The following is a 12,269-nucleotide window of genomic DNA, read 5'->3' as shown; positions in this document are numbered from 1 at the left end:
GTTGCTGGTGGGAGGGCAAGTGGTTGCAGCCTCCACGGAGGGCATTTGGCAGCATCAGTTACAAAACTGCACACACCTTACCCTGAAGCTTCTCTCCTCGGATATATATATACACACATTTGAAATATGTTTGTTGTAGCTTATTCATTGCAGCATTGTGTGAAGTGGCAGAAGATTGGAGACAACCAAATTTCCATCATTTAGGACTTGATTAAATGATATATGGGGCATCTATGCAACGGAATACTATCCAGCTGTAAAAAAAAAAAAGAACAGAAAGTTCTTTGTGTATTTATTGGCAAAGACCACTAAGATTTATTGGTATGTGAAAAAAGCAAAGTGCAGAATTATGTACGTTGGATTGTATCATTCATGTGAAAATGGGATGGAAAAACGTGTGCTTGTATGGACATGATATGTCTTTGGAAGGCTACATAAGAAACTGACAACACTGGTCTGTCTGTGGGGAGTAAACTGAATGAACTGAGAGGTAAGAGTAGGAGGAAGAGTTTTTTTAATTTAAAAATTAAAATAAAATGTATTTTGTATTAGGATTCAAAAGGAGGTCTGTGTCATGCAAGCTTTGTGAGTGTCAGTGCCATGAGCCCCTGTGAACCTGGGTTTAGAAATAGAGCCTGACCAGCGTTGGGAGCCCCAATGTGCCCCTCCCTGGTCCCCTCCCCCTTCTCTTCCACTCTTTCTCCTCACTCTTCCTTTCTTGTGCAAATGTCTCCCTTTGATCTTTTCTGTAACTTTACATACACTTTTCTCTCTTTATGGCTCCCTGTCTCTTTTGATGTGCTCATGCTCGTGTACTCCCCACCCGCAGTCACCCCGGCACCCTTCTCCAGATGGACCCCTGGAACCTGTCCCCCCCTGCAGGAGCGAACAAGCCTGATGTCCGCAAGGGAGGCGGCAGAGCAGCTGGACCCCCAGGGAGAGGAGAAGGGAAGTCCTGTGGCAGAGGAGGAGGTCCCCTCTTCCCCCAGGCTCATCCACCCCAACGACGTCCTTAAGGTTCTGGAGGCCTTTGTCATGGGTCTGAAGAAGCCCAGGTGGGTGCCAGGAGGGCTTGCCTGGGAGCTGGGGGAGCTGGGTGGGACCCAGGGAGGCTGCTGAGCCAGGCCTTGGGGGAGTGCGCGGAAGGGTATCCGAAGGCAGGGCTAGAGGAATGGGTGGACGTTAAAACGAAAGAAACAGGGCATAGAAGTGATTTCATTCATGATTCACTCCTTCATTCCTTCATTCAACAGACATTTATCGGGGTCTGCTAGGTGCAGGCCCATAGGAGTAACACCTTGTGGGCAGAACAACGGTCAAAGTATATACGAGGTGTCATGTTGCTCAGGGGAGGCCTGTCAGAGGGGACTCGGGGACAGGGTGGCTCCAGAACTGGGCTTTCCTAGGCGGACGAAGGGGAGGAAAGGACGTTTCAGGGCGTCACCGCACAGGAAGAGGCCTGTGTGTTCAGGAAGAATGACAGAGGCGTGGCTGGAGTGTCAGCGGCCCGGGAGTGGGGCTGGCGGGCAGGGGTGGACCTGGGGGCTGGCAGGCTGGGGCGGACCTGGGGGCGCCTGGCCGAACGTGCCCAATATCTTGGTCTTTGCCCTCCCGTGGCCTGGAGCCAGAAAGGACCTTCAGCAGCGGCGGAGCCGGGCTTGGACTTGCATATTAGAAGGGTCACTTTGGCGACGGAGAGGGAGCTGATGTTGGGTACAAGGGGAGCAATGGGAAGATTTGTCCAGGTGAGAGGCGACATCCAGGTCAAGGCCATCCTGGAGGGGCTGGAGAGGCGATGACAGGTTTTGAGAGCTGTTTTGGATGCTTTAGTGAGAGAAATGGGCATAGTAATGAGCCTTATGGCCAGTGAGATAAACTGATGGAGAGAAAAAGGGAGGATAAAACTCTGGCGGTGCTCACAGAAGTGACAATGGCACCAAGAACCACTTGGGAAAAGTGATGATAAGCATGTGTCCTTCCTGAGAATCTTGCAGAATCTGATAATATTGTATAACTGACTGGGAAGGGGACCTGTGGGAAAGCGGGAAGTCTGTGAGGGACAGGCGCTGTGACTGGAGGTGCTTGGCAATCTGGGTGGTGCCAGGTGGACGTGATGGCACCAGTGCCCCTTGACCTTCAGGGACTCTCCGGCACCAGTGAAGCCGCTGAAGGATGTGCAAGACACCTCCAAGGACTCCGAGTACTGGCAGGCCCTGGCCACGGTCATCCCTCAGAGCACGCAGAACCTCTGGGACGGCCTATACACAGCCCTGGAGAAATACCAGTGAGTGTGCGCCGCGGCCCAGGAGGGGCGCTGGACGGGTGGTGGGGAGGGGCCCGCTCGGAGCGCCACACTTGCCACCTCCCTGACCTTGAACCCTCAGAGAGAAGCTGCCTTTGGCAACTCCTGTTGGGGGTGTGCAGTGCTGGTGACTGGCGCCCTGGCCCTGCCTTTTCTGTCCTGGTCCCGCTAGCCTAGCTCCTTCCAGGCAGGAGGCCCGCAGTGGCGGGTGCAGCTCCTTGGGTCCCCTTCTCCTTCCAGCCAGGACTGAAACTCGGGGATCCTTGGTAGAGGGTGGAGGAAGCTGCAGGCGTCTCACTGACTTTCCTGCCCAAAGCCTCGTCCTGACCCAGAGGGCCAAGCTGCTGATGGAAAACGACGCCCTGGAGCAGCAGAACACCGAGCTGCAGGCGCTGCTGCAGCGGTATCTAGACGCCAAGGTGGGTGACGGGGACCCTCCAGGGGGTGGGCAGGAGGCTGGGCGTGTGGGGGGGAGGTGAGGGGCACTGGAGCTGGTGTTAGGAGGTGAGAAGCCTCCTCCCCGACCCAAGGCAGGCGCACTTTGGGATGTGGGTGGCCACGGTGTCCGTGAGGCCGAGGTCCTGGGCACCGCTGCTGTGGGACCCTGCTCGTAAGTGGGGCTGGAGCGGCACCGTGGGGCCGCTGGCTCAGCGCTTCCCGGCGAGTTTTCTTTTTCGGTCCTAACAACCAGCCTGTGAGAAAGAGAGGGCAGAAAGAGCTCTGCCCCTTTCACAAGACGGAAATTCAAAGCCTGGAGACTGTGACTGGCCCCGAGCTCGGCGCTCCCCGCCCTGCCGGCCCAGGTGTCCGGCCTGCGCAGAGGGGGTGCCACCTGGGACGGATGTTCCCTGGCCACCACTTCTGCCCACTCCAGCCACAGCTGGGAGACTCCCCCATGGCCTGACAAGGGGAGGGACCTCACCACCCCTCCCCCTTTGGTCAGAACAGTCATTTGCAGGCTCTGACTTGCTGGTGGGGTGTCCATCATGTGGTGCTCAGGCCGTGGGCCGGGCAGAGCATGGCTCCTCTGCGGTCAGCCATGTGTGAGAAGTGACAGGCTAGCCACAAACCCAGGCCCTGGAGCCATGTGGCCCAGTGTGGTTTCAGGCCCCAGGTCACATGTGAACAGCTTGTAAGGTCACATCCAGGGGTAAGCTTGGATGTCCCAATGACCTCGTGGCCCGTGACAGGATTCAGACATTAGGGGCCATGGGACCACCCTTCCATCGCTGCTACAGTGCACCAGAGGATGGGGGGCATGAGGGGAAGGGCAGGGCTAGACTGGGGGATGGGATGGCAGGTGGAGAGGGAAAGAGAATTTAAGAGAATGGATGAGAGTGGAAGGCTAAGAACATCCCCAGAGGTTCACTAACTGGAGCGGAAGCCCAACCAGATGCTCTGGAACTCGTCTTCCGCAGGAAGGCAGATGTGGGCCTCCCCAGACACCTGGAAGCATGGGGGCGGGGGATGCATGCAGAGATGCAGAGGCCTGTGGGAGTCGACAAGTGCACCTGACCCCCAGAGGTCCTGTAGAAGGAGGACCCTGGGGAGCAGGTAATGACCTTCGCTCCCTCTTTTCCAGGTAAACTCAGAACTGCAGGTTCCGCCCACCCAGGTGCTCCGGATGCCCATGAAGCCGAACCGGACCTGAAGAGCACACGCTGGCGCCAGTGCTGGTGTGGGGGCCGGCGCGTGCCCCCCGGGGTTGGGGGCCGCAGGGCGCACTCTGCATTTCCCAGAGCTGCTGTTGTAAAACGGCAAGAGGAGTCACCTGCATCCTATAGTCACGATTAAAGTCATTGAAAAGTTGTGTCTGAATCTTTTTATAGAGGTCAGGTCCAGTGAGACATGGACCCCTTCCCCTGCCTCAGGGTCATGAGAGCACTGTGTCCTCAGCCTCAGACTGTGGCAGGAGAACAGGCCTGTTGCCTTGAGACGAGGCCAGGCTGGCGGCGTGGGGCTCCCTTGTTGTTTTGGGGGGCAGTTGGTGTCTGCGCATGGAAGCTGGACATGCACAGGGCAGCGTGTGGGGTCTTCAGCTCTCAGACTGCCCTTGGGCCTGCGGCAGGACCCTTTTGGTGAGCTTCTGAGGCCCCTGGGTGCACCCTGCTGTGCCCCCCGGGCTGTGGTGTGAGGCTCCTCCCGTGGGCGGCCTGGGCAGGTGGCCCTGTACCCTAGGCCTGCCCTGAACCCTGGGCCACGGGGCCACCAAAGGAAATGTCAGAGCGGCCAGCTGTCACTGAGTTGGCCAACCTCAGAGTGCCCCCTGGCCTTGCGCCCCGCACCAGTCCCCTCCACTTGAGCACATTTGTCAGCTCAGTGTTTGATTTATTAAGAGAAACATCACCACTCAAGGAAGGAAAAGCAGCCAAGAGAATCCCAGCTCGCACAGGCAGGGGGCAGTACTTCAAGTACAAAGTCCTGGCTGCAGCTGGAGGGACCGGAAGGGCCGGCTTGCAGGGGTAGGGAGGGCAGGGGTTGCCTGGGGCAGTGGGGAGGGCAAAGGGGCTCACCCTCGCTGCCCCTCGGCTAGGCTTGCGGGCACCAGCCTGGAGAGAGGAAGCTCGGAGGATTGATAAAAACCCACAAATCACCCACAAGTCCCTGCCTGGGGGCTGCCCAGGCAGGAGGAGGAGCCACGTGGGTGCGCAGGGGGTGGAAGCAGCCCCACCCCCCACAGGATCCGTGGGGAGGGCCTGGCCCACTTCTGCAGAACAAAGACCCGAGGTATCACTGCCCCCACAGGATATGTCTCCGGGAGGGGAGGGTGATGCTCTTTGCTCATTCATTTTTTTAAAGCCCTGGGCACTGGTCCATGATTCTGGGTTAATTTCATTAAAGATTTAGTCCTTGACTGGAAGGCCTGGGGGAGGGATCGCGGTGGCTTCCTGGGAGCCCGGGCCTGAAGGAGGGTGGGGCCTCAGTGGGGTGGGGCAGACCCCTGCCACACCCCCACTGCACGGGCAGGGACCAGAAGGGCACGACCAACTGGCGTCCAACTGGCAAGCACGGGCCTGAGGAGGAGAGGGCGGGCAGTGGGCTGTTACCAGCCCAGCAAGCAGGAGACAGGCTCCTGGGGCCCGAGGCCTGCAGGGCGGGCTCGGGCTCCTCAGGCTCCTCAGGCTCCTCCCAGGGAGTCTGGAAAGCCCACACCCGGGGAGGGGCGCACACACAGGCCCAGGAGAGGAGCTGCGGGGGAGGCTGTGGGGACTTCACGCCCCTAGGAGCTTCTTGACCATGTAGCCGGGGAGGCTGTAGAGGAAGAGGCCCAGCATGAGCAGCGCCAGCAGCGCCAGCACGATCTTGATGATGAGCCACTTGTACCGCGTGCAGATGAGGTACTTGATGGACTTGAGGGGGTTGAGGAACCAGACGAAGGCGGTGTCAGGCCGGCTGGAGGAGGGAGAGCTGCAGTCAGGCAGTGGGCACCTCTCAGGGTACCCCATCATCCCCTGCACCCTTTTAGGCCCCAAGAGACCCCGTCAGTCACAGCCTCAGTCCCCAAAGTGGTGAGCGCTGCAGACAGAATCTAAGCCCATTTCTAGGCGCCAGGTTTGCTGCTTACACTCCCATTTGCAGGACCCTCCGGCATCCCGACCTCCTCCCAAGGTCTAGGTGACATTTCTGGCTGTTGTGCAGCCTCCAGCCTCTACCCGAACACCTGCAGCCGCAGCCCCAGGCAGGGCTGATAGTTAGGAAGCGCCTCTATGCGGCAGTTCGTTGACTAGAGCCCAGTGCTGCCCGTTCCCTCTCAGGGAGGTCATGCTTCTCAGCCTCCCCCCACCACTTCCTGGTGAACGTAAACTTCTGCCCCGGGGCCAGAGGAGCCCCCGCAGGGCACACGGCCACTCGCTGACATGCCCACTGTCAGGGTGTGACCTCTGCTCTACCTTCTGCATGGCCACCTAGCCAAGAAGCGCTTGTCGAGCTTTGCATTCTGTTGCTTGTGTTATAAGACAATAGGTTTTATAAAATGTCAAGATATAAAACTGGAGCATTGCATATGCTTTTTCAGACTCCTGCCCCGCCGACTCTTGGAGGACGGGGACTGCGCCCCCTAGAGCTGTGCTCAGTGCCGGTGGGGCTGCAGAGCGGGGCATGGGTGCAGTATGCCCAGTGTCCCACCCCAGCGGGGACACGCCAGTTAGCGCCTCTCAGAGGCTCTGTGTCCTCGCTTATACGACGGGTGAGCAGTAGAGCCGGAAGGTGAAAGGGTGAAGTGACAGGAAGGATGACGCTCCCAGCACAGTGTCTGGCACTGAGCGGGTGCTCAGCACGTTTGCTACTAAGACTGTGGAACTGGACGGAGCTACTTACTGCCCTGCAGGGAGGAGGAGGGCCGTGGGTCGGCAGGTAGACGCTGAGGGACTGCTCAGGACTTGCTGGCTAAGCCTAGCCAACCTCTTCCCCTTTCCCTGCCCCTCTCTCAGCTTCTCTCTGCCAGTGGAGTGGGGTGAGTCTGTCAGGAATGTCGCTGGGAGAGGAAGCGGCACAGTTCGAAGAATGCTGGACTGACAACATGGAAACCTAGGCTGAGTCCTAGCGCTCCCCTAATTTGCTGGGGGATCTTGGGCAAGCTACTTCTCCTCTTGGGCCTAATATGGCATCATAGAAAATAGTCATTTCCAGCTCGGAGAGCCTACGAAACTGTCTAAGTGCTTGAAAGTTGCCCTGCGTATGGACGTGTGTGTGCAATCATGTGTTTTGTGTGTGTGTGTGTGTGTGTGTGTTGCACATGCTGTCGAGCTCGTGCGCCCTATGTGCAGAGGAAGAAGGGAGGAGTACCAGACCAGGAGGATGGCGGGCTCAGGCCCCGAGAATCTTCTTGACTAGGTAGCCTGGCACAGAGTAGAGGAAAAGCGCGAAGAGGAGGAGCAGCAGCAGGAGCAGCAGCAGTTTGAGGAGCAGCCAGCGATACGTGTGCCATAGGAAGTAGCGGGCAGACTTGAGAGGGTTCAAGAACCAGATGAAGCTCGTGTCTGGCCGGCTGGAGCAGCAAGAGGCGCAGGGGGAGCACAGAGAAAGGACGCAGAAGTGAAGGCTCAGGGAGTGGCAGGAGGGGCCCACTCCAGGCCGCCTTAGCTCTCGGGAAGGGGTCAGAGGGCAGGGGTGCCTGCCGAGTTGGGGCAAGAAGACCAGAAGGTTCTGGCCCCTCTTTCCTGTTCCAGGGTCTGCAGGGGCCCTGGGCTGGCAGGGCACTCACTTGGGTTTCTCTAGGGGGTCCGGCTCGTTGCGGGCGAGGCCCACTGGGTTCTTCTCTGCCTCCTCGGCTGTTAGGAGATGCAGCTCTGCCTCCACCTTGCCCTGCAGGAGGAAGGGGACTGTGCCAACGTCCGGGCTGGGTGCCAGGCCCCCAGCACCAGCTCAGCCCCGGCCGCTGCCTGAGCAGTGGTGCTGCCCACCGTGAGCTCAAACTCGTCATTCTCATCGCGAGCCAGGAGGGGCCACCAGCCTTTGACACGCTTCTGCTTGAAGATGGAAACCAGGGGCACGTCCATCTCCCCCGTGGCCATCTCCATGGTGCACTGCTTGGCTGTCTTCGCGCCCCGCGGGAACCGGTTCAGGTCCAGCTCGATGGCTCCTGTGGCAGCCTCAGAGTCAGTGCTGCCGGCTGGGCCGGTTGCAATGACCCTGCCCCACGCCCAGAATAGGCTCTCCCCATCCCCACCTTCCCCTTCCCCACCCCCTCCCTTCGGGGCCCCAGTTCCTGCGCCCCGCCCCGCCCTGCACCCAGGAAGTCGTCGGCAGAGAAGTGGTCGGCGTCCCAGATCTGCAGGGTGAGCCGCGCTGGGATCTTGTATTCAGTCTCGTCCCAGGAGAACATGGACTCCTTTTTGGAGATGACGATCTTTTCCTCGGCAGCCAGGTAGTCAAAGGGGAAGATGTAGCGCCAGTTGAAGTTGCCCTCCCCGGTCAGGGAGTGGTAGTGGACATCCGTGTCCTGCTTGTCCTCCTGCTGGCCCTTCAGCCACCTGCAGAGAGCCGCCCGCCGCAGACCTGCAGCCACGCCGGTGGGGCCTCTCCCCACCTGACTGCTCCCTCTGTCCTCGCCCTCTTCCCCTGCCACCAGGAAGGCAGGCTCACCCTGCTCAGCCCCTGCCCGCCCGCCCAGCCGGGGACCTCTCACCCACCCTCGCACAAAAATGTCACTGGACTTCTCCCCAGTGAAGAAGTCATCGTCCTCCAGGACCACCTCGTCCGTGTTCCACACGATGACCCGGAGCTCATACCTGGGCCGGGGGAGAGGCCGATGAGCAGTTGGGGCGGGGGATGTGGGTAACCGCAGGGTCGTGGGGCTGCCTGGGTAGGGGGCTGGAGATGAGATGACCGGGATGAGTCCTGGGGACTTGGGGGGAGCACGGGGCCTGGGCAGGTTGGAGCTGAGAGCAGAGGGGATGGAGAGATGTTGGATCCCCGGCCCAGCCGGTCAGAATGGCTGCGGTGAGGAGGATGGCTGTCGCTGGGGGAATGCCAGGACAGAGCACGCTCCTGTCTGCGGAGGCTGGCGCAGGGCAGGGCGGGCCGGGCCCCACTGCTGGATAGAGGCGCGGAGCATCGGGTGCAAGCTCCCTGCCTCCAGAGGCCCGAGCTCCGTTCCAGCTCTACTGGAAATCACTTTAAGCCCAGAGGCCAGCAGCGGACGCCATGGAATCTAGTTTCCTTTATGTCCTTGTCCCCAAAGAGGATTTTCCCTTTGAAGTGAAATGAGGTAGTTACATTTCCACCTTTAGGAATGAGGTTGAGGCACCCAGTAAAAATTGATTGGAGCGTGGTTCTTGGAGCTATGCTCTGGCCTGCAGTCCCAGCGACACATGGGTTGGGGTGCCCCCTGGTGGTAGGCCATGGAACAGTACACCCATGGCCTCTGAGCGGGAGGCTCTTTCGGGAAGAATTGTTTGCATAACTTGCCTGCCCAGTGCACATTGGAGCTGTGGGGTCCTTGTTAAAAAACCATTAGGAATTTCAAGAGTATCAGGGTGGAGTAAGGGGGGGGGATGCCCCAGCACGAGGACCTCTGTACAAATCCATTCGCCCATGAAGCTGGCCCTGATTCCAGGCACGAAGGCGTCACAGCTGGCAGTGACTTATTTTCTACTTCACAGATGGGAGAATTGAGGACCAGGGAGCCAAGTGACCGGGCCAGCGCACTCACTCCTGCTCACCTCATTGGCAGGAGCTTTAGACAAAACCTGGCAGAGCTTAACGACAGCCCGGAGTGGGTCTGTCAGAGAGCGGAGCAGGCTCGCAGGGGTCTGTGTCCTGCGCCCGAGTGTGTATCGTGTGTGGGAGCCCACGTGCTGGTGAAAGTCCACGGAGGGTGCTGGCGCACATGCTCCTGGCTCTCATTGACCTCACAGTGGGGGGTCATGGCTCCTGCTTCAGCAAAGGCGACCCACCCAGGGCAGGCCCCACAACTTCCTTGGTGGGTTGGCTTGTTCCATCACAAGGTCATGCGGGGAATGCCAACTGGCCAAGGTGATTGGGGCTATGTGGGGAGCAGTGAGAGAGGGGGCAGGGAAGGAGCGGTGCTGGGCCCCCGCAGCTCACTTCTTGGGCTTCCGAGGGGAGATGTCCAGAGGCGTCCCGGGGGCTGGCATGTCCATGGGGAACATGTCCACCCACAACTCCAGGCGGCCCTGCGGGAGAGGGGGCGTGGCAGGTCTCCGCACAACTCCTCCACTGCCCTCCTCTCCCTCCCAACCTTTGTTCTGACAGGACCCATTTCATCAGTTTTCATCTTTGGATGCCAGGAATTCCTATGACATCATCAATAGCTAGTCACAGCTTCTGAGGGAGACACTCCAGGCCTCTACCTGAGCTGATGTGGTCCTCATTCAAGGTGAAGATGTGTGTGTGTGCCTCTGGAGTAATTGTGAGGGGCCCTGGTGGGGAGGTGCCACCAGGCTTTGGGGATGCAGCCAATAGCATGAAGATCTGTTTTACGGACCCAGGTGGGGACTCCCTGATCCCAAATACCAAAGAACCTCAGGGGAGTCACCTGCTCGATGCCCGGCTTGTCAGGGTTGAGCAGTGGCCGAGTCTCCACGTGTTCCGGCACCAGGCGGCAGCCCACTCGGGGGATGTCCTCCCAGTGCCGCAGGGCACACAGCGCCACGTGCTCATCTGTGGGCCTCCTTAGACCTGTGGGTGCCAGCGTGTCAGCTGCTTGTGCCCAGCAGAGCAAGACCTGTGCTGGGCCATCACTGGTCCACCCATCTCCATTTTATTGCGGGGAAGACTGAGGCACAGAGGGGAAAGTGGCTTGCCCAAGTTCGTCCCACGGGGCCCAGAGAGGTCTGCGTCCTTGGGTTCCCTCTCCCCGGGGAACTTGACCAGAGAATCCTCAGGGGGTTGGAGGTTGGCGGAGGGGCAAGAATTAGCTTCCTGTCCCAGCACCGTGCAGGTGGTCAGCACGCGTTCCCTGCACAGGTCCTTCCGATTCTCTGGGAGGGGCCACGTGGGTAAAGCAGAGCGAAGAGCCCAGTGCTTGGAGCCACGTGACCTTGGACAAGTCACTGAACTCTTTGGGTCTCAGTTTTCTCAGCTATACAATGCGGAGGCCCTCCCTAGCCCACAGGGAGGCGGCGGAGGGGAGAGAAGGCAGCAAGCAGGCAAGCACTTTGCAGCGCGGGGAGGCTGGGCAGAGGCTGGGCAGGCAGGAAAGGGGCCCTGGGCTGATGTGCAGAGGGTCGCCAGGCCCAGGCTGGGGACTAGGCCCAGGCTTGAGGTTCCCCCTCCGGGACCCCTGACACCCCGGTGGCTGCGGCCGGTGCCCGTTACCGTTCTCGTCCTCCATCTCGGAGGGCCCAGTGAAGACTCGGTTGGACACCTTCACTCTCCCAGGGGGCCCGAAGTGGGGGCCGTCCACTTTGCCCTCCTTGCAGAGGCGGGTCAGGATCTGGCTGGGCTTCATGGGGTCCCGCCAGATGTTGTAGCCATGTCTGTGGGAGGGGGCACACAGGCGTGGTGGGGCTCGGGGAGGGGCTGGGCCATTCGCAGGCGGCAGCTGGTTATGGCCAGTTCTCTTGAGTTGTCTGTTGCCCTACGTCAGCCCGCGGGCCTTGTCCTTGGCTCCAGGCTCCGCTGAGGTGTGAGGGCAGCTGGAGGCTGATCCCTTTTGCCCTGAGCTCTGGCCCCAGGTGCCCAGTGTCCCCAGGATAGGTATCCAGTTGCCGCGTGGTGCCCACTTCTCTCAAACTCCAAAGACACCCATGAGAGAACTGATACCCGGAGAGGTTAAGGGACGTAAGCAGGGTCACATGGCCGGTCACTGGGAGAGACTGGCCAGATCCCCGGTGGACGCTTCTGAGGGCACAGTGCCACCTCTCCTCCCAGCCCCTTTTCTCTTTTTGCCCCACCACCTCTGCCCTGGAACCTCCTGGCAGCTGCCTTCTTGTCCTGGCCCCTGTGCCCGGAGCCTGCCGGGGTGCAGGCCTGGCCTGCAACGGACACTGTAGAGCGGCTACCTTCCCAAACCACGTGCTCTGAATCTTATTTTTAGAGTCAAGCACAGCAGGTGGGCCACGCCCTGCCCCACGCACATGGAGTAGGTCTGGGCAATGCCACAGGTGGCTCGGTGCTTGCTGTAGAAGCGGTTCTCCAGGTCAATCTTGGTTTCCCCGATGAGGTCATCGGTGCCGACCAGGTCCCAGTCGTACACGGCCACTGTCAGCATGGACTCCATGGGGAAGGACGCCTCGATGTCAAAGGACCTGGCCGTGTAGAGGTTGAGAAAAGGGTCGAGGGTGAGGTGGGTAAGAGGAGAAGGGGTCTGGGCTGGAGAAGCTGGAGCGGGGCTGGGAGCCCACCCAGAGGCCTTACTTTCCAAAGACAGGGTTGAGCTGCTTGGAGATGTAGTTCTCCTTGTCCCGGATGTCAGTCTTGCCCAGCCGGATGGCGATGTAGGGGTCCGCCTTGCCATTGATGTCTGCGGGGTGCAGGTCTGTGGCCTGAGATGGGGGCGGGG

The 12,269-nt window shown here is 59.8% G+C and overlaps 2 protein-coding genes across 6 annotated transcripts in view; one reads left to right on the top strand and one right to left on the bottom strand.

Annotated features, from left to right (window-relative positions):
* Window positions 1-4,049, top strand: part of DRC1 (dynein regulatory complex subunit 1) — a 29,738-nt gene extending 25,689 nt beyond the window's left edge. Inside the window, exons 14-17 of the mRNA XM_054566339.1 lie at window positions 883-1,055; window positions 2,141-2,284; window positions 2,619-2,721; window positions 3,885-4,049. Coding sequence (XP_054422314.1) covers window positions 883-1,055; window positions 2,141-2,284; window positions 2,619-2,721; window positions 3,885-3,953 — 489 coding nt within the window. The 3' untranslated portion in view covers window positions 3,954-4,049. The remainder of the gene's footprint in view (window positions 1-882; window positions 1,056-2,140; window positions 2,285-2,618; window positions 2,722-3,884) is intronic.
* Window positions 4,050-5,514: 1,465 nt separating this feature from the next.
* The window catches only part of OTOF (otoferlin), an 84,070-nt gene continuing 77,315 nt past the window's right edge, over window positions 5,515-12,269 (bottom strand). For 3 of the 5 annotated variants that reach the window (XM_054566328.1, XM_054566317.1, XM_054566332.1), the window contains 10 exons: window positions 12,125-12,252; window positions 11,845-12,015; window positions 11,084-11,244; window positions 10,302-10,444; window positions 9,851-9,939; window positions 8,434-8,532; window positions 8,033-8,274; window positions 7,705-7,883; window positions 7,506-7,606; window positions 7,109-7,289 (listed from right to left, as the gene is read on the bottom strand). In XM_054566328.1, the coding sequence (XP_054422303.1) occupies window positions 7,109-7,289; window positions 7,506-7,606; window positions 7,705-7,883; window positions 8,033-8,274; window positions 8,434-8,532; window positions 9,851-9,939; window positions 10,302-10,444; window positions 11,084-11,244; window positions 11,845-12,015; window positions 12,125-12,252 (1,494 nt within the window). Of the gene's footprint in view, window positions 5,696-7,108; window positions 7,290-7,505; window positions 7,607-7,704; window positions 7,884-8,032; window positions 8,275-8,433; window positions 8,533-9,850; window positions 9,940-10,301; window positions 10,445-11,083; window positions 11,245-11,844; window positions 12,016-12,124; window positions 12,253-12,269 lie in introns of those variants that run through there. The other 2 variants (XM_054566326.1, XM_054566321.1) reach the window with 1 other exon arrangement.

The sequence above is a fragment of the Pteronotus mesoamericanus genome, unplaced genomic scaffold, assembly GCF_021234165.1.
Source record: "Pteronotus mesoamericanus isolate MK-2021 breed Mesoamerican mustached bat unplaced genomic scaffold, CSHL_Meso_final contig_101, whole genome shotgun sequence".
In the NCBI taxonomy this organism is placed as follows: domain Eukaryota; kingdom Metazoa; phylum Chordata; class Mammalia; order Chiroptera; family Mormoopidae; genus Pteronotus; species Pteronotus mesoamericanus.
The sequence above is the reverse complement of the archived record's forward strand: the minus strand, read 5'-3'. Positions and strand labels throughout refer to the sequence as shown.